This window comes from Narcine bancroftii, chromosome 10, assembly GCF_036971445.1.
Source record: "Narcine bancroftii isolate sNarBan1 chromosome 10, sNarBan1.hap1, whole genome shotgun sequence".
NCBI lineage: Eukaryota > Metazoa > Chordata > Chondrichthyes > Torpediniformes > Narcinidae > Narcine > Narcine bancroftii.
In genome coordinates this window covers 28477124-28495777 of record NC_091478.1, presented here as the reverse complement: position 1 = coordinate 28495777, position 18654 = coordinate 28477124, and the positions used below count along the sequence as shown (strand labels likewise).

General features: G+C 47.8%; 1 protein-coding gene across 1 annotated transcript in view; it reads left to right on the top strand.

Annotated features, from left to right (window-relative positions):
- The first annotated feature begins 1165 nt into the window (after nucleotides 1-1165).
- The window catches only part of LOC138743783 (solute carrier family 2, facilitated glucose transporter member 9-like), a 27495-nt gene continuing 10006 nt past the window's right edge, over nucleotides 1166-18654 (top strand). The window contains exons 1-6 of the mRNA XM_069899387.1: nucleotides 1166-1243; nucleotides 8755-8915; nucleotides 12423-12547; nucleotides 13091-13236; nucleotides 18042-18174; nucleotides 18509-18651. Of these exons, the coding sequence (XP_069755488.1) occupies nucleotides 1196-1243; nucleotides 8755-8915; nucleotides 12423-12547; nucleotides 13091-13236; nucleotides 18042-18174; nucleotides 18509-18651 (756 nt within the window). The 5' untranslated portion in view covers nucleotides 1166-1195. The remainder of the gene's footprint in view (nucleotides 1244-8754; nucleotides 8916-12422; nucleotides 12548-13090; nucleotides 13237-18041; nucleotides 18175-18508; nucleotides 18652-18654) is intronic.

Genomic DNA, 18654 nt, shown 5'->3' with positions numbered 1-18654 from the left:
CTCAAGGCCAGACAGTCCTGGTCGAGAAGACCCCATCTTCCTGAGAATACTGAAGGAAACTTTCAGACTTTGGAAATAGCAGTGGGATCCACTGGACATCTGTGGAATTTGTTGCCACAGATAGCTCTGGAGGCAGTCATCGGGTAGATTTAAAGTGGACGTTGATAGGTTCTTGATCAGTCAAAGTGTTAAAGGTTATGGGGAGAAGACCATAAGAGATAGGAGCAGAAATAAACCATTCAGCCCATCGAGTCTTCCCCACCATTTTCCCACTGCCTTATTTTCCATCTGGGCACTCTCCAGCTCTAAGGCATTAACATTGACTTTACTGTCTTCCACTAAACCTGCTGGCCTTTCCCCTCCCCTTTTCCTGTCCTTCCAGTTCTCATACCCACCCAGTCATCTCCCACTTATTGCTGCTGTTCCCTCCCTTCTTTCTCCACCGATAACCCACCCCACCCTCCCCCATTCACTCTTTTGTTTGGATGCCTGTAGGCATTTTGTCATACTTTGATGAAGGGATCAAGCCTGAAACGTTGGTTATGTATCTTTACCTTTGCTACATAAAGGACCTGTTGAGTTCTCCATCGTTTTGGGTGTTTTTTTCTATGTCAGAGGAGTGATCTATCGGCTGTTCCAGGGGATGCTCACACTGTCAGATATCCAGAATAGCTGGAAGACCATCCACTCTGTGTGCCTTCTGTTGTTTGCTTCAGATTCCTGCATCTACAGACTGCTCTACTACGTGCCTCCTGCTTTTTGCTCCGAATTTCAGCATCTTGCAAACTGTTATCTCCCGCTTTTTACTCCTGATTCCTGCATCTGCAAGCTCCGCGCCATTGCCTCTCTGCGGGGTTGATTTGTAGTTGCAGACCACGGAATGGTCTGTCCAAGTACAAAAATCCTCGTGAATTAATGCACTATTCTTCCCACTAAAGACTATATGTGGTCATGATCTCACAGGTTGATTTTTCTCATGTGATACCTGCCAACAGTGAACTGCATCTCTGTTCTTGCTCGCTCACAACCAAACCTACCAGTCCCACCCAGAGCCAGCCACGCTATTGGCGCTGGCGCTTGAGTGACACCACCTTCTCTTCTCCCATTGAGTGAAGTGGCCGTCAGTCAGCCTGCAGATTGCATCCGTTTCAGGTTCGGTTGCAGATGTGCTTGCCCGAAGCCGGTGGCTGCGAGAATGGTTGAGGAGTGTTATCTCTCCGACTCCAACGGAAAGATCGTCGGGGTAAGCCGCCTGCCCGAAAACAAAATCAACATGTAATTATTCCCTCAAGTTCTTTCAAAGGGAAAGTATCCCAGAACTTGCTGGAAGTATTTGCATTGATATGTTTAACATGTTAGACACTTTACACAGTATTTGCACATTGGACAACTTTGTCCAGTATAGTTCATGACAGGGGAGAAATATTTCTTCCTTTAAGGAACATTTTGCAATTCAGGAGGTGCCCGAAATCACTTCGCGGTTGATAAAATACTTGTATGAAGTGCGGTTGCGGTTTTACTGCCGATTTAGAGAAAACCGAGCCTCCAACAAGTGCGAGCAGAGACTCGGTGGAATGGCGGGACGGACTTGATGGGCTGAGTGACCTAATTCTACTTTAATTTGGATAGGTCCGGGTCCAGGTCAGTGGGATTCGGGACGGACGAGAAGGGCCGAAGGGCCCCTTTCTGTGCTGTCGTGTTCTCTGGTTCACTCCTGTGCCTTGTGGTCTAACAGTGAGCGCCAGGTAATTCATGCACACGAGGGAAAACTTTAGTCGTGGCTTTTCCATTGGATCTGTGGTTGCAAGGAAACAGGATGCAGGCTCCCCCACCCCTGAATACAGAGTTAGCAGGTTTGAAGGGCCGAATGGGCTCCTGTTGTACAGGACGGAATGAATGAATGTCCTCTGAATCTGGTGGGGGGAATCCCTTATGGGTGGGATGAGAGCAGTCCCTTTCACCTGCTGTTACCAACACTTGAGTTACAAGGGTAGACTGCATAGGGATGTTGTGCCTGGAGTGTAGGAGGACAAGGGGTGACCTTCTATGGGTTTATAAAATCATGGGGCTGTCTTTTTACCAGCTTAGGGGAGCCTAAAACTAGAGGGCTGAGGTTGAAGGTAAGAGGGGAAGGACTTAAAAGGCCCTAAGAGGCACCTTCTTCCCGCAGTGGGTGGTTGGTCTGTGGAACAAGCTGCCTCAGGAAGTGGTTGAGGTGGAGACAAGAAAGGCCAGAGAGTGGAATCGGGTCAATCGGGTCTGCATTATATCAATCCCATCCACCTGGCCTCTCCCTGCAACCCTTGATTTGGACAGAACGTTTAGTGTAACAGGGAGTGTAACACTATCACAGCACCAATGACCTGTGTTCAAATCCACTGCTGTCTGTAAGGAGTTTTTACGTTCTCCCCATGACTTGCGTGGATTTTACCCACGTGCTCCGATTTGGGTGTAATTAAATACCATGGGTTTCATGGACCAGAAGGGCCATGTATTGTTAAAATTAAAATGAACTAAATTTTCTTTCTAATCTAGAACCTATCCATTACAGGGGACATTCTGACAGATGCTGGCAGGTGGGATCAGCTCAGGTAGACAACTTGTGGACATGGACGAGCTGGGTTGAAGGGTCAGTTCCATGCTGCAGACCATTAGTCAACCAGTGTGACTGCCTTCCCCTTCAATCAGATCTTTCCCTCTGCTCCATTGACCAGCTTCTTCCTCAGATCATCCTCCTTCACCACCCTCTGAGTGGCTCATCTCTGTCTAAAATGGGTAACCTCTTGTTCTGAGTCTATGCCTTTGACCCCATAAGGAGGGGGAAACATTGTCTGTTTGCCCACCTTTCCAATTCCCCTCAGACTCCCATCCCTGTGGAAACACTGAATGTGACCAGAAAGGGAATTAATATCTCAAGTATAAGATATTGGTGAGGCCAAATTTGGAGTATTGTGCACAGTTTTAGTCGCCTAACTACAGGAAAGATATCAATAAGATTGAAAAAATGCAGGGATGTTTTACTAGAATGTTGCCAGGACTTGAGGAACTAAGTTACAGCGAAAAGTTAAACAGGATAGGTCTTTATTCCCTGGAATGAGGGGAGATTTGTTAGAGGTATACAAAATTGAGGCCTATAGACAGAGTAAATGCAATTAGGCTTTTTCCACTGAGGATAGGTGAAATACAAACCAGGGGACATGGGTTAAGGGTGAAAGGGGAAAAGTTTAGCAGGAACTCCTTCACACAGAGTGTGATGGGAGTGTGGAACAAGCTGCCAGCAGAAGTGGTAAATATGGGCTCAACTTTAACATTTAATAAAAATTTGGACAGGTACATGGATGGGAGGGGTATGGAGGGCTATGGACTGGGAGCAAGACTGTGGGGCTAGGTAGAATAATAGTCTGGCACAGACTAGAGGGGCTGTAGGACCTGTTTTCTGTACTGTAATGTTCTGTGGTTTAGAACATGGAATATTAGAGCATGTGCAGGCCACAATAAGGCTGACATTTACTACCCATCCTTAACTGGACCTGAGAAGAAGGGGAGAGCTGCCACTTTGAACTGATGTAGCCCTCCTAGTGAAAGGGCTCCCACGATGCTGGCGGGTGGAAGGGACTGGAGGAGGGAGGTAGTGAGGAGGGAATGGGTGAGGGAGTAGGAGAGTGCTCAGAGTGGGAATGGGATGCTGATTGAGCATACTGCTCTATCCTGAGAATTGTTGGTCCTGACCTCTCCAGGTAACTGGATATTCCACCTCATTCCCAATGTGGGGTTGTGGATGAGTATTGGTGATGTGGCCATTCCAGTATAGGCAGTGCAGTTGACTGAGTGTCTGCATGATGGTAACTCCAAGACTGCAGGGAGAGGAGATAGATTCCTCTATTGGCTACACAAATTTATCTCGGCTTCTTCCCATTGTAATCACCCTACCCCTCTGGTGCCTTCCTCCCACTTATTGGATTCTTACCCCTCCCCTCCAATCCACTGGATCCACCCTCCCTTCCACCCACTGGATCCATCCCCCTCCCTTCCACCCACTGGATCCACCCCCTCCCTTCCACCCACTGGATCCACCCCCTCCCTTCCACCCACTGGATCCACCCCCTCCCTTCCACCCACTGGATCCACCCCCTCCCTTCCACCCACTGGATCCACCCCCTCCCTTCCACCCACTGGATCCACCCCCTCCCTTCCACCCACTGGACCCATCCCCCTCCCTTCCACCCACTGGATCCACCCCCTCCCTTCCACCCACTGGACCCATCCCCCTCCCTTCCACCCACTGGATCCATCGCCCCCGTCCACCCACTGGATCCATCGCCCCCGTCCACCCACTGGATCCATCGCCCCCGTCCACCCACTGGATCCATTCGCCCCGTCCACCCACTGGATCCATTCGCCCCCGTCCACCCACTGGATCCATCGCCCCCGTCCACCCACTGGATCCATCGCCCCCGTCCACCCACTGGATCCATCGCCCCCGTCCACCCACTGGATCCATCGCCCCCGTCCACCCACTGGATCCATCGCCCCCGTCCACCCACTGGATCCATCGCCCCCGTCCACCCACTGGATCCATCGCCCCCGTCCACCCACTGGATCCATCGCCCCCGTCCACCCACTGGATCCATCGCCCCCGTCCACCCACTGGATCCATCGCCCCCGTCCACCCACTGGATCCATCGCCCCCGTCCACCCACTGGATCCATCGCCCCCGTCCACCCACTGGATCCATCGCCCCCGTCCACCCACTGGATCCATCGCCCCCGTCCACCCACTGGATCCATCGCCCCCGTCCACCCACTGGATCCATCGCCCCCGTCCACCCACTGGATCCATCGCCCCCGTCCACCCACTGGATCCATCGCCCCCGTCCACCCACTGGATCCATCGCCCCCGTCCACCCACTGGATCCATCGCCCCCGTCCACCCACTGGATCCATCGCCCCCGTCCACCCACTGGATCCATCGCCCCCGTCCACCCACTGGATCCATCGCCCCCGTCCACCCACTGGATCCATCGCCCCCGTCCACCCACTGGATCCATCGCCCCCGTCCACCCACTGGATCCATCGCCCCCGTCCACCCACTGGATCCATCGCCCCCGTCCACCCACTGGATCCACCGCCCCCGTCCACCCACTGGATCCACCGCCCCCGCCCACCCACTGGATCCACCGCCCCCGCCCACCCACTGGATCCACCGCCCCCGCCCACCCACTGGATCCACCGCCCCCGCCCACCCACTGGATCCCTCCTCTCACCCACTGGATCCATCTACCGTCCCATTGCACCATCCCACCCTCCCTCTGACAACTCACCTTCCCTCACTTATTGCCTTTTTCTCTCCCGCTGTCTGACACCTGGCAATCAATTGTCCATCATCCTTCACACCCTCCCTGATTTATCAATCCCCCACTCTCCCTTATCTAACCTCTCCCAGCCAGTCCTCATTACACTAGCCATCTCCCCTCTGTACTCTCAGCCCCACTGGAGGGTTCCAGCCTGAGACAACGACCATTCATTTACTCTCACAGATGCTGCTCGACCTGCTGAGTTTCTCCAGCAGATTATTTTTTTGAATTATTCCAAAATACTGTTCAGCTACTTTGAAATGAGATGTGATAAAGCAGAAAGGAGGTCAATTCTGAATTTCTGTGTGATATCCCAGTGATATTTTTATTACTGTAAAGTGTAATATACCTCTTTATATCGGGAAGCCCACTCACTGATAGAAAGGAAAACCAATAGCCAAACTACATATCTCACCAAACCTTGTTTGGTGAGACCTCACTTGGAGCATTGTGGGCAGTTTTGGGCTCCTCATTTAAGAAAAGAGAGGGTTGAGAAGAGGTTCACAAAGATGATTCTGGGAATGAAAGGGTCATCATATGAAGAATGTTTGATGTTCTTAGCCTGTACTTTTTGGAATTTAGGAGACTGGAGGGGATCTCAATGAAAATTTTGAGTGTTGAAAGGCATGGACAGAGTAGATGCAGAAAGGTTGTTTTCCATGGTGAGAGATTCTAGGACAAGATGGCATAACTTCAGGATTGAAGGGTGTCCACTTAGAACAGAGATGCGGAGGAATTTCTTCAGCCAAGGGGTGGTGAATCTGTGGGATTTGATGCCACAGGTGTTTGTGGAGGCCAGGTCATTGGGAGTATTTAAGGGGGAGATTCATTGGTTCTTGATTAGCTGGGGCATCAAAGGCTATGGGGAGAAGGCCAGGCAGTGGGGCTGAGTGGGAAAATGGATCAGCTCATGATTGAATGGTGGGGCAGATTCAATGGGCCAAATGGCCTATTTCTGCTCCTATGTTTTATGGTCTTAGTTCATTGCAGGTAAGGGGAGCATCTTGCACCTTGAGTGGTCAGTACCTTGAATGAATAAAAAGAAGTTGGAGGGATTCAGCAAGTGAGGCAGCATCTATGGAGAGGTTGGGGTTCTTGATCATACCTTGACGAAAGAAGGGCAGGTGTTTGTTCAATGCATCTTCCAGGCAGTTTAGCGGAAACAGCTATTGAGATCCATGGCTAATGCTGATGGTGTGGACACACTGAGCCACACTTGGCCAGACCCAACCCATAGCCTCAGCTCCACACACCATCCAGTCCTTCCATTACTCTTTGTTGTTATCCCCTCCTTTCTCTGTTCCCTGATCCTTCATCCACTTAACCTCGGCTCCCCTTGACTTTTGTCTTTTAACAATTACCCCTCTTTCAACTCTACCTTCTCAGCCTGTCCCTCTCAAATCTATCCATTATCCTGCCTTTCTCACACCTGTTCCTTGAATTGAATAATCTCTTCCTCTGCACCATCCCATCACACACTCTCAGGGTCAGACACAGAATGAAGGTCCCTCCACACCAACCCATCATACAATCCCAGGGTCAGACACAGAGTGAAGCTCCCTCCACACACTCCCGGGGTCAGAAGAGGATGGTTTAAGTACAGAATGGCACATGCTCCACACTGTCCCATCATTCACTCATTGTTAAAGGCAAAAATACTCAGCATGGATGGATGGACATCAATGAGTGCCCAGTCATTGACTCTTCAGGATGTACCAGCTCCAGCATACAACACAGAGACCTCTGTGCCTCGCTCCCAGTCATGGCTCTTTCCATTTCCAAGATTTCTGAATAGTTTTCTTTGTAAAAGCAAATTGCAGATCAAGAGCTCTCGCAATGAACCCAATTTGCAGATTGTTAAAGACTCGATTGGTCCTTTAAGAATTAGAATTGTGTAGGAATGAGGAGGAATGAAGAATGGCAGATGTGGTAAGTGAATTTATCACATCAAGTCAGGTTGTGGAATCTGATAACATATGTGTAGGTCAATATAGCATCTGTCACACAAGAAACTGCAAACACTAAATGACTACGGGGAGTCTGGGCCAGATGCCTTACACCCTAGAATCCCTTCAGAAAGGAGATGCGGAAATCGCTGAAACTCTGATTAATACTTTGAAGTTTCATCTCGACCTCCGGCAGGAATGCTTCTCCTGTAATCACAAGACTCAGCAAATGGGGTAGAGCCTTGGATCTGGCAGTCGCTGATCGTTTACTTAAACATCTGCAGTGGGACGATGATGGAGTGACACATCTGGTGCCTTCTCTTCTATCTCCATCTCCCTCCATCCTTTATGAGATGTACATAACTCCCTCTCCCCCACCTTCAGTTTCACCCCCCCCCCCCCACCGCCCCGCCTCCAGAAACTCATTACAAGCCTGCAGGTGGAACATCATTCAAGCGAAAAGAAAGAGGACATTTAACTCAAGGAACAATATCTGCCTGTTGATCGGAATCACACTGGTATCATGCAAAGCTTTGGCATCTGCAAGCAGCAACATCTAATATCTGTGGTTAAAAACACAATGCTGGAGAAACCTAGCAGGTCAAACAGCGTACTTTATATAGCAAAGGTTAAGATACATCACCAACGTTTCGGGCTTGAGTCTTTAATCATAGTATTGACAAAATGTCGAAAGGCGCTGGACTGGAGTCATTCTATTACCTTGACCACTCGGAATATTTGTTCCTGGATCCCTTCGTTCAATGATTACACCCCCTCCCCACTGAGTTCCCCAGATACTGCAACACCCCCTTACCCCTCCCCTCCCCCAACATTTGTTCATACAGTGGATGAGTGAGCATGATGATGGATCATTCCAGGACATTCCATGGGTCCAGTGTTGCCCTGTGACCATCCCTGTGCTCTTCCCCACAGCACCTGACGTGGCCACTCCTCGCAGCTGCTTTGCTCACCTCCTGTGGCTCCTCCATGCTATACGGGTACAATCTGGCAGTGGTCAACTCCCCGGCTCAGGTAATTTGGTGGGGCTGCACTACCCCAACCCCACCCCTGTCACTCTGTCAGTCCCGGCTCATCTCCATGTCTCCCCCGATCCCTCCATCAGTTCCAGCTCACCCCCCCCCCCCACATCTTCCCTGGCCCCTCCATCAGTTCCAGCTCACCCCCCTTGTCTTCCCCAGCCCCTCCAACAGTCCCAGCTCACTCCCACGTCTCCCTTGGCCCCTCTGTCAGTCCCAGCTCACCCCCACATCTTCACTGGCCCCTTCATCAGTCCCAACTCCCCACCCCCCCCCCCCAACCACCTCCATCAACCCATCCATTGTGAGTATTACCCTTTGTCAATCTTCGCCTCTTGCATCTCTCTGTGGTGGTCTGGCATCCCCCCCCCCGGGCCTATCTTCCCTCTGCAAAAATGTTTGCACTCTTTCTTTGCAGTATATCAAAGATTTCTACAACCACAGCATGGTGGAGCGTTACAACCAGTCCTTGACGCACCGGGACCTGGTGCTGCTGTATTCGGTGACCATCTCTGTCTTCGCAGTTGGGGGCATGGTTGGTGCCCTGCTAGTTGGTCTCTTGGTGTCTAGGTTCGGTCAGTAAGTACCTGTGCTCTTTAGCTGTTGAAACCCTCACCCCATTGCCTCATCCTGGTGTGTTCCTCTCAGTCCCCACCCCCGACTCCCCTCTGCCTTGTTCTCTAATTCTGCCCTCCACCCTGATTGACAACATTCTTGGTCTTGGATTCCTCTGTTTCTGAATACCCATCCTTGCTTTAAATCTGTCCCTGGTTTTGTCTACCCCCATCCCACGATGCTCCATTTCCAGCCTGTTGTTCGTCCCTTGATTTGCTCACTCCTCGACTGTTAGCAGAGCCTTCAGGAACAGGAATCCCTCCCTAACTCTCTCCTATCTCCTTTCAGGAGCTTCCTGAAGCTTGTGCTATTGACCAAATATTTTTGTTCACCTGGCATTGTATCACATCCTCTGACCCTGTCAAAATACTCTATCTGTGAGGAGTTTGATCATGTATTGTTAAGTTGAAGCTAAATAAAGGCCAGGGAGGATGGATTACATAAGTACAAGAATAGGAGCAGGAGTCAACCATTCGGCCCGTCGAACCTGCTCTATCATTCAATGAGATCACGGCTGATTTGGGCGTGGACTCGACTCCACCTACCCACCTGATCCCCATAACATTTAAATCCATTATTGTTCAAAGCTTTATCTGTGTCTTTAATACATTCAATGATTCCGTTTCTATTGTTTCCTTGGGCAGAGAATTGCATGGATCCACCACTCTCTTGGAGAAGCCATTCCTCCTCATCTCTGTACTAAATCTACTCCCAAATCTTGTGGCTGTGTCTTCTAGTCTCACCTGCCAGTGGAAACAGCTTCCCTGCTTCTATCTTATCTACTGTATCCCTTGCATAATTTTATGCCTCTATAATCTCCCCACTCACTCCCTATCCCCCTCCTTTATCCAATCAGTATAATCCCAGTTTACTCAACTTCTCAAATTCAACTTTATTATCATCTGACTGCATAATAGCAGTTAGTTACAGGATACCATTCATCAGTCTCACAGCCTGTGGGAAGAAGATTATTTCCAAGCCTGGGAGTTCAGATTTTGATGTTTCTGTACCTCCTTATAAGATAGCTTCCTCATCTCCAAGTAGTGCGAGGATACCCCACTCACTCCTCAGGGGCTGGAGGAAGTGGAATGGCCTTCTCCCTTCACACTTAATCCCTTCTTGTGTTTTACAAGACGCATCACTCTTCCCCCTCTCCTGAAGCACTGACTCTGTAATATTATCTATTGAAAGGACCCCCCACCCCACCCCACCCCCATTACCTTGGTTACAACCTCTTCTCACTGCTCCCTTTGGGCAAAGGGTACAGAAGCCTGAAGACCAGTACCTCGAGGTTCAAGAACACTTTTTACCCAACAGCCTTTTCATGCTGTTGAACCTCCCCCTGTTACACTGATCAGGGGCTACTCCGACACCACAAAAGGATCATCTGTACTGCTACAAGTAATTTTTTTTTGCATGAAAATAACTAAATACTTATTCACTATCTTCTTATGCATTTATTGCCATTTTTAATTCAATTAAAACATATAACTTTTCTTTACAAGTGTCTGTTCGACTGCCACAGGGAAGAATTTCAGTGCATATGCATGCAGAAAATAGAAATCTACAGCACAGTACAGGCCCTTTGGCCCACAATAATGTGTTGACCTAATAACCTACTTGAACAACTGCCCAGAATTTCCCTTCTTCAAAAGGCACAGTTAGTGTAACGGTTAACACAACGCCAGCGATTGGGACCTTGGTGCTGTCTGTAAGGAGTTTGTATATTCTCCCCGTGTCTGCGTGGGTTTTCCCCGGGTGCTCCCACCGTTCAAAATGTACCAGGGGTTGTAGGTTAATTGGGTGTAATTGGGTGGCACAGACTCATGGGCCAAAAGGGGCTGATACCGTGCTGTATGTCTAAATTTTAAAAACCACATTTTTCTCGGTTCCATGTACCTATCTAATAATCTCATTAAAAATTCCATTGACCCTGCCTCCACCACTCTCTGTGTGAAGAACTTGCCCCTGGCATCCATTCTTCCCCCCACCCCCCCCCCCCCCACCGCCTCCTCCTGGTACTTGTTGCCCTGGTGTTAGAAATTTTAGCCCTGGGGAAAAGCCTCTGGCCATCCACACAACGATTGTCCAATTCTTTTTATTTACAGCTCAGTAGCAGTGTATTCTGGCCAATAAGGCCTATATAGCCTAATTACACCCAATTAATCTACAACCATTGGAGATGGGTGGGAGGAAACCAGAGTGCCCAGAGGATACCCACACAGACATGGGATGAACATACAAACTCCTTACAGACAGCATCGGCTACAATGCCAGGCCCCTGGCACTGTAACAGCATACTACGGTAATTGTGCAGCCCCTTGGCAATGGTTATAACAATAAACTCATGATCTTTATCCCTGTAACATTTCAACTGTTGGCTTGTCGAGGTAGACTGTTTCCAATGCCCTTTCTGAAGGGATCCAACCAGTGAATTTGGCAGTTCCTTTTCCCCCCACTGCTGCCCTCAAGACACAGGATTGCCCCAGAAGGTCGTGTTGCCTCAGGGTCATGGTGCAAATTCTGCCCTCGGGTTGTGAGGGTATAAGGTCCCTGACTCAGAGTGAGTGAGGAAGGGGAGGGTTTCTCTGTGTGGATCACTCCAGTCATGGAGAGACGGGCTAACGTGTCTATGTGGGGAGGGGGAGGGGCTAACGTGTCTGTGTGGGGAGGGGGAGGTGGCTAACATGTACATTTCTGTGGGGGTTAGATGGGCTAACGTTTACATGTCTGGGGGGGCTAACGTGTACTGCCTGTGGGGGGGCGCTAACGTTACGTGGCTGTGGATGGGGGGGGCTAATGTGTACGTGTCTGTGGGGGGGAGATGGGCTAACGTGTACGTTTCTGTGGGGGGAAGATGGACTAAAGTTTACGTGTCTGGGGGGCTAACGTGTACTGTCTGTGTGGGGGACTAATGTCACGTGTCTGGGGGGCTAACATTATGTGTCTGTGGGTGGGCTAACGTGTAAGTATCTGTCAGGGGGCTAACGTTGTATGTTTGTCGGGGGGCTAACATGTACGTGTCTGTGGGGGGGGAGATGGGACTATGCGTACATTTTTGTGCGTGAGGGTGCTAATGTGTAAGTGTCTGTGGGAGGAGACGGGTTAATGTGTACATGTCTGTATAGGGGTGCTAACTTGTACGTGTCTGTGGGGGGCTGCTAATGTGTACATGTCTGTGCTGTGCGGGGGGCTAACGTGTGCGTGTCTATAGGAGAGGGGCTGGCATGTATGCGTTGTTGGGGAGATTGGGAGTGCCCCCCAGAGTGTCCGTGCCTGACCCTGTCTTTGCCTGTCCATGCTTGTTCCCGACAGTGCCAACCATCCCACCCTTGCCTGGTCACTGTCCACCCTGCCCTTGCCTGCCCTCTGTGCCTGAGGCCCAGTGACACTATGTCCATGCCCCCATACCTGCCCACCCCCCCACCAACCCTGCCCTCCCCATTGATCGTGCCTCCCGCTTGCTGACAGGAAGAGCACACTGGTGTACAGCACACTCCTCGTGTTCCTCGCTGGACTCCTGATGGGACTCAGCAGGATGCTGCACTCGCCTGAGATGGTGATACTGGGCCGCTTTGCCATCGGGATCCACTCAGGTAAGTGGGGAGTCCACATCATCCACAGGATCCAGCCCTCCCGGTGGGTAGGAGAGGGCAAGGGGTGAGGAGGGAATATCAGGAGAAGGGAGGGGGGAGAGAAAGAAGAGTGTGGCAGGGAGAAAGAAACATGGGGCAGAACAGCAGCCACTCAGCACTGTCCCAGCTTAGAGCTGGCAGCCCCAGCCCGGTCCCAGCGTGGAGCCGGCAGATCAAGTCCCAGCGCAGAGCCGGCAGGCTCTGGTCTGGCCCAGTCCCAGCCTGAAGTCAGAGGCACCCATCCCAATCCTAATGCAGAGCTGGCAGGCCCTGGTCCAGCCCAATGCCAGCACAGAGCCGACCGGCCCTGGTCCAGCTCAGTCAGAACGTGAAGCAAGCAGGCCCAGTCCCAGCGTGGAGCCGGCGGGCCCCACCCCAGTCCCAAAGAAGAGCCAGGTAAAAGACAGGCAGGGTGATGTGCAGGGTGGAGGCCAGAAAGCCAACAATCACTGACACAGGCACACCAGCTCCTGTTGGAACCTAATGACCCCTCTCTGTCTGCAGGACTCTCTCTTAGTATTGTCCCAATGTACCTGGGAGAAATTGCCCCCTTCAACCTACGTGGATTCCTGGGCTTAATCCCGACTATCTTCATCTGTCTGGGTGTGTTTTTTGCCCAGGTGCTGGGCCTGCACGAGGTGATGGGAAAGGTGAGTTATCAGGCAGCATGCTCTGCTGGCCATCCCGAGGTACTGAAACATCCGTAAACTTCTCAGGACAGGCCAGAGCCATGGTAATCCTTCCATTGAGGGGTCCTTGAATAAGGTCAAGGGTCGAGGATCCTGCAGCTATGTTCCCTTGTTCTTGTCTCACCTGTGTGGAAACAATCTCCCTGCTTCCATCTGATCTCTAAAAGATTTCCTGCCTCCTCCCCCCACCCCCCCCCCCCCGCCAATCCTTCTAACCTCCAATCAGTATAATCCCAGTCAACTCAATATTTCATTATGCGATCGCCCCCTCATCTCTGAGTCTTTGTTTACAATGTACATAAATGATCTGGAAGTGGGGCAGTGTAATGTATCTAACTTTGCTTATGGGATACATTAAAAGTATATATGAGAGTTCAAATAATTAGTTATGTTGAAGGTATCAAAAAAATAGAAGAGAATTAAATGAATTGGAAAAAGAAATAAAATTGGAAAAAAATGTTAAATTTCATCTATAGAGGAAAATTACAGGAAACCACTCAAAAATTAGAATATAACACAAAACAAACATACAAATTTTTAAAAAATGATATTAAGAACTGAACAATATTATGAATTATGAGAGAGAGCTCATAAAGTATTATCTTGGCAGTGGGGGCAGAACAAACCTCCAGGACTATAAATGTGATTCAAACAAGGGAAGACAAGATTTTGAATAAACTAGATGAAATCAATGAGATTTTTAAGCAATTTTATCCTGAACTTTAGAAGTCAGAATCATTGGGTGATCTGCTCAAAATAGATGATTTCTTGTCTAATTTATGGCTTCCAAAGTTGAATCATCAAGATCAAGGAAAATTGAATGCTCCTTTTCCTAAGAATGAAATTGAGAAAGCTCTAAGCTGGGAGATGATGGATTATAATAAGGATAAATTAATACCATTTTTATGAGTGTACTGACAAAGGCTGAGGAGACCCATACTTTCCTGGAATCTTTTTCAACAGCAATTATTACATTGATTTTGAAAAAAGATAAAGATCCATTAATACCAGCATCTTATAGACTGATAATCACTTTTAAATACAGATTATAAAATAATAGCGAAAGCTTTAGCTAACAAATTGGCTCAATATTTGCCAAAAATTGATTCTTTCTTTGGCTTGGCTTCGCGGACGAAGATTTATGGAGGGGGTAAAAGTCCACGTCAGCTGCAGGCTCGTTTGTGGCTGACAAGTCCGATGCGGGACAGGCAGACACGGTTGCAGCGGCTGCAGGGGAAAAATGGTTGGTTGGGGTTGGGTGTTGGGTTTTTCCTCCTTTGCCTTTTGTCAGTGAGGTGGGCTCTGCGGTCTTCTTCAAAGGAGGTTGCTGCCCGCCAAACTGTGAGGCGCCAAGATGCACGGTTTGAGGCGATATCAGCCCACTGGCGGTGGTCAATGTGGCAGGCACCAAGAGATTTCTTTAGGCAGTCCTTGTACCTTTTTTTTGCTGCACCTCTGTCACGGTGGCCAGTGGAGAGCTCGCCATATAACACGATCTTGGGAAGGCGATGGTCCTCCATTCTGGAGACGTGACCCACCCAGCGCAGCTGGATCTTCAGCAGCGTGGACTCGATGCTGTCGACCTCTGCCATCTCGAGTACTTCGACGTTAGGGATGAAAGCGCTCCAATGGATGTTGAGGATGGAGCGGAGGCAACGCTGGTGGAAGCATTCTAGGAGCCGTAGGTGATGCCGGTAGAGGACCCATGATTCGGAGCCGAACAGGAGTGTGGGTATGACAACGGCTCTGTATACGCTTATCTTTGTGAGGTTTTTCAGTTGGTTGTTTTTCCAGACTCTTTTGTGTAGTCTTCCAAAGGCGCTATTTGCCTTGGCGAGTCTGTTGTCTATCTCATTGTCGATCCTTGCATCTGATGAAATGGTGCAGCCGAGATAGGTAAACTGGTTGACCGTTTTGAGTTTCGTGTGCCCGATGGAGATGTGGGGGGGCTGGTAGTCATGGTGGGGAGCTGGCTGATGGAGGACCTCAGTTTTCTTCAGGCTGACTTCCAGGCCAAACACTTTGGCAGTTTCCACAAAGCAGGACATCAAGCGCTGAAGAGCTGGCTCTGAATGGGCAACTAAAGCGGCATCGTCTGCAAAGAGTAGTTCACGGACAAGTTTCTCTTGTGTCTTGGTGTGAGCTTGCAGGCGCCTCAGATTGAAGAGACTGCCATCCGTGCGGTACCGGATGTAAACAGCGTCTTCATTGTTGAGGTCTTTCATGGCTTGGTTCAGCATCATGCTGAAGAAGATTGAGAAGAGGGTTGGTGCGAGAACACAGCCTTGCTTCACGCCATTGTTAATGGAGAAGGGTTCAGAGAGCTCATTGCTGTATCTGACCCGACCTTGTTGGTTTTCGTGCAGTTGGATAATCATGTTGAGGAACTTTGGGGGACATCCGATGCGCTCTAGTATTTGCCAAAGCCCTTTCCTGCTCACGGTGTCGAAGGCTTTGGTGAGGTCAACAAACGACATTTATTAAAAATAGACAGTCATCAGATAATATTGGCAAATTATTTACTATATTACATTTAGCCAAAACAAAGATGAGCACATGCATAGCAGTGGCTATGGATGCTGAAAGGGCTTTTGATAGGCTTGAATGGGATTTTTTAAAACAATGGAAAAATTTGGTTTATGCCAAATATTTATTAACTGGGTAAGAGCAGTTTATATCAGTCAAAGGGTAAAAATAATTACTAATTATAGATCAAGTAGAAAAGGTTGTCCACTATCTCAATCACTATTTGTTATGGCAATAGAGCCATTGGCTGAAGCTGTCAGATGGGATCTAGACATAAAGGGGTTTAAACTGGACCAGGAAGAATATAAAATAAATTTATTTGCTGATGATATATTAATATATTTGACTGACCCAGCCTTGACTTGAGAGCATACTGGATAATTATGGGAAAGTCTCCAGATATAAAATAAACTGGGACAAGAGTGAGATTTTACCTTTAGGCAAAGGAGACTATACCCAATATCAATATGGCAGTCAGTTTATTGGGCCAAATCCAATATGAAATATTTGGGGATTAAATGTAATAGTAATTTGAATGATCTATATAAGCTTAATTGTCTCCCCTTGTTGCAGAAAACTGAGGAGGACCTGCATAGGTGGGTAAACCTGCCCATCACATTATTGGGAAGAGTAAATTGTATAAAAATGAAGATAATGCTTAGACTTCAATACTTTTTTTCAATCCTTACCTAAAGAATTTTTTTTAATTCTTAATGGACATATTCATTCATTCCTTTGGTCAGGTAAAGTTTCTATAATTTCCATGGATAAATTGACCTGGGATTATAAATTGGGAGGGTTAACATTACTGTATTTTTTAAAAAAATATTATTTAGCTGGACAAATTTGTTTTGTGGCTGATTTTTTTTTTAATAAGGTGATTCCTTCCTGTCCTATAATTGGGTTGCACATGGTAGGAGAGGAGATGGCAGAAGAATTTATTTATAAATGGAATTTTAAATTAAAAGGAAACAAATAACATATTATGTAAACACGTAATTTATATTTGGGATAAAATTAAACAATTTGTGGAATTAAAAGAGGGATTATCCTCAAAGATGCCTCTATCTCAAAGGAGTTTAATACCCATGACTTTGGATAATAGAATTTTGGTGACCTAGTATCAGGTGCATTAAAGATTAGTATGATTTTTATGATTTTATGATTGTGATTTTTGATTTTATGATTGTGATTTTTGATTTTATGATTGTGATTTTTGATTTTATGATTGTGATTTTTGATTTTATGATTGTGATTTTTATGATTTTATGATTATGATTTTTATGATTTTATGATATTATGATTTTTATGATTATTGTGATTTATCAAGTGCATTGAAGATTATTATGATCAACAGAGGCAAATTATGTCTTTTGAGGGACTTGAAAATAAATATAATTTACCCAACAACACATTCTTCTGCTGTCTCCAATTGTGATCTTTTTTGAGGGAAAAGTGGGGACCATTAATGGTCCTACCAAGTGCTCAAACATGGAAATTCAAATCCAAAAGGGGAATGCAATTTATCTCTAATATATATTCTCTGATCCAAGATCAAAGGCATTGAAATCGATCCACAATGCTGGTCAGATCTATGTGTAGATAGTATGACTACCTTAATTAATACTAGATATCGACTGATTCATTATAATTTTCTGCACCAATTCCATCTCACACCTCAAAAGATACATAAAAATAAACCAGAATTTTCTGTTAAATGTTTTAGGGGTAATGTAGATGTTTGTAGCTTTTACATTCCACCTGGTTATGCACAAAATTAAGACCCTTTTGGATAGAATTTGGGGATGTCCCCTTTTCTTTCGAATCTGGGGTGGGGCACTGGGAGAAGAGGGACTCTCCTTTTTTTGGATCTTATGAATGTTTTTCTATGATTTTATATTCAATGTATTATTGTTATTATATTGAGTCCTATATTTTGTATTTTTTTTAAAACTTAAATAAATTTTTTTTAAGAAGTTTGCTGATGACACTAAATTGAGTGGAAAAGAAAATTGTGCAGAGGATACAGAGAGTTTGGAGAGAGATATAGATAGGTTAAATGAGTGGGCAAGGTTCTGGTAGATGAAACACAATGTTGGTAAATGTGAGGTTGTCAGAGTTGCGTACATACCTGCGTCGGGAGCAGTGCTGATCGTCACAGATGACATATCTCTCTTTTTCCCCCTTTCCCCCCCCCTTCTACCTCCCTCACTTTAACCTGCGTATCTGTCTGATTACAGGAGCAGGAGTGGCCTCTGCTGCTCTCTCTAGTTGTGCTCCCAGCCCTGATGGAACTGCTCCTGCTGCCCTGGTTCCCAGAGAGCCCCAGATACCTAATGATTCAGAAGGAGGACTACACAGCCACAGTAGAAGGTCTGGAACTGATGAGAGAAGGGGATGGAGGAGGAGATGTGAGAGAGTGGGCGGTGAAGGAGGGGGTGGGGTGAATTTGGAGCTGGAGTGATCACATCACCCTGTTATCAGAAGACGGGGCGATTCCCAAATACCTGTCTGATTGCAGCTGTATAAAAATTTGACCACAATTGGGAACTGCCTATGGATTCCGATCCATTCTCATCGGTGCTGCGAAAGATCAGGGGTAATAATGGCTCAAAGGTCCACTGAGTCAACTGAGAAATTGTAAGGCCATGTGATTCCTCCTCCATTGCCCACCACCCCACCCCCCCACCCCCAACCACCACCCCAGCCCTGATGTGTTTCAGGAATAAATGCAACGTGAGCATTCTGGCAGAAATTGAGGAGATGCAGGAAGAGCAGCGATCCTTGGCTTCCCTGGAGACAGCCACGGTTTGGCAATTGATGACTGACCCCTCCATGCGCTGGCAACTGGCC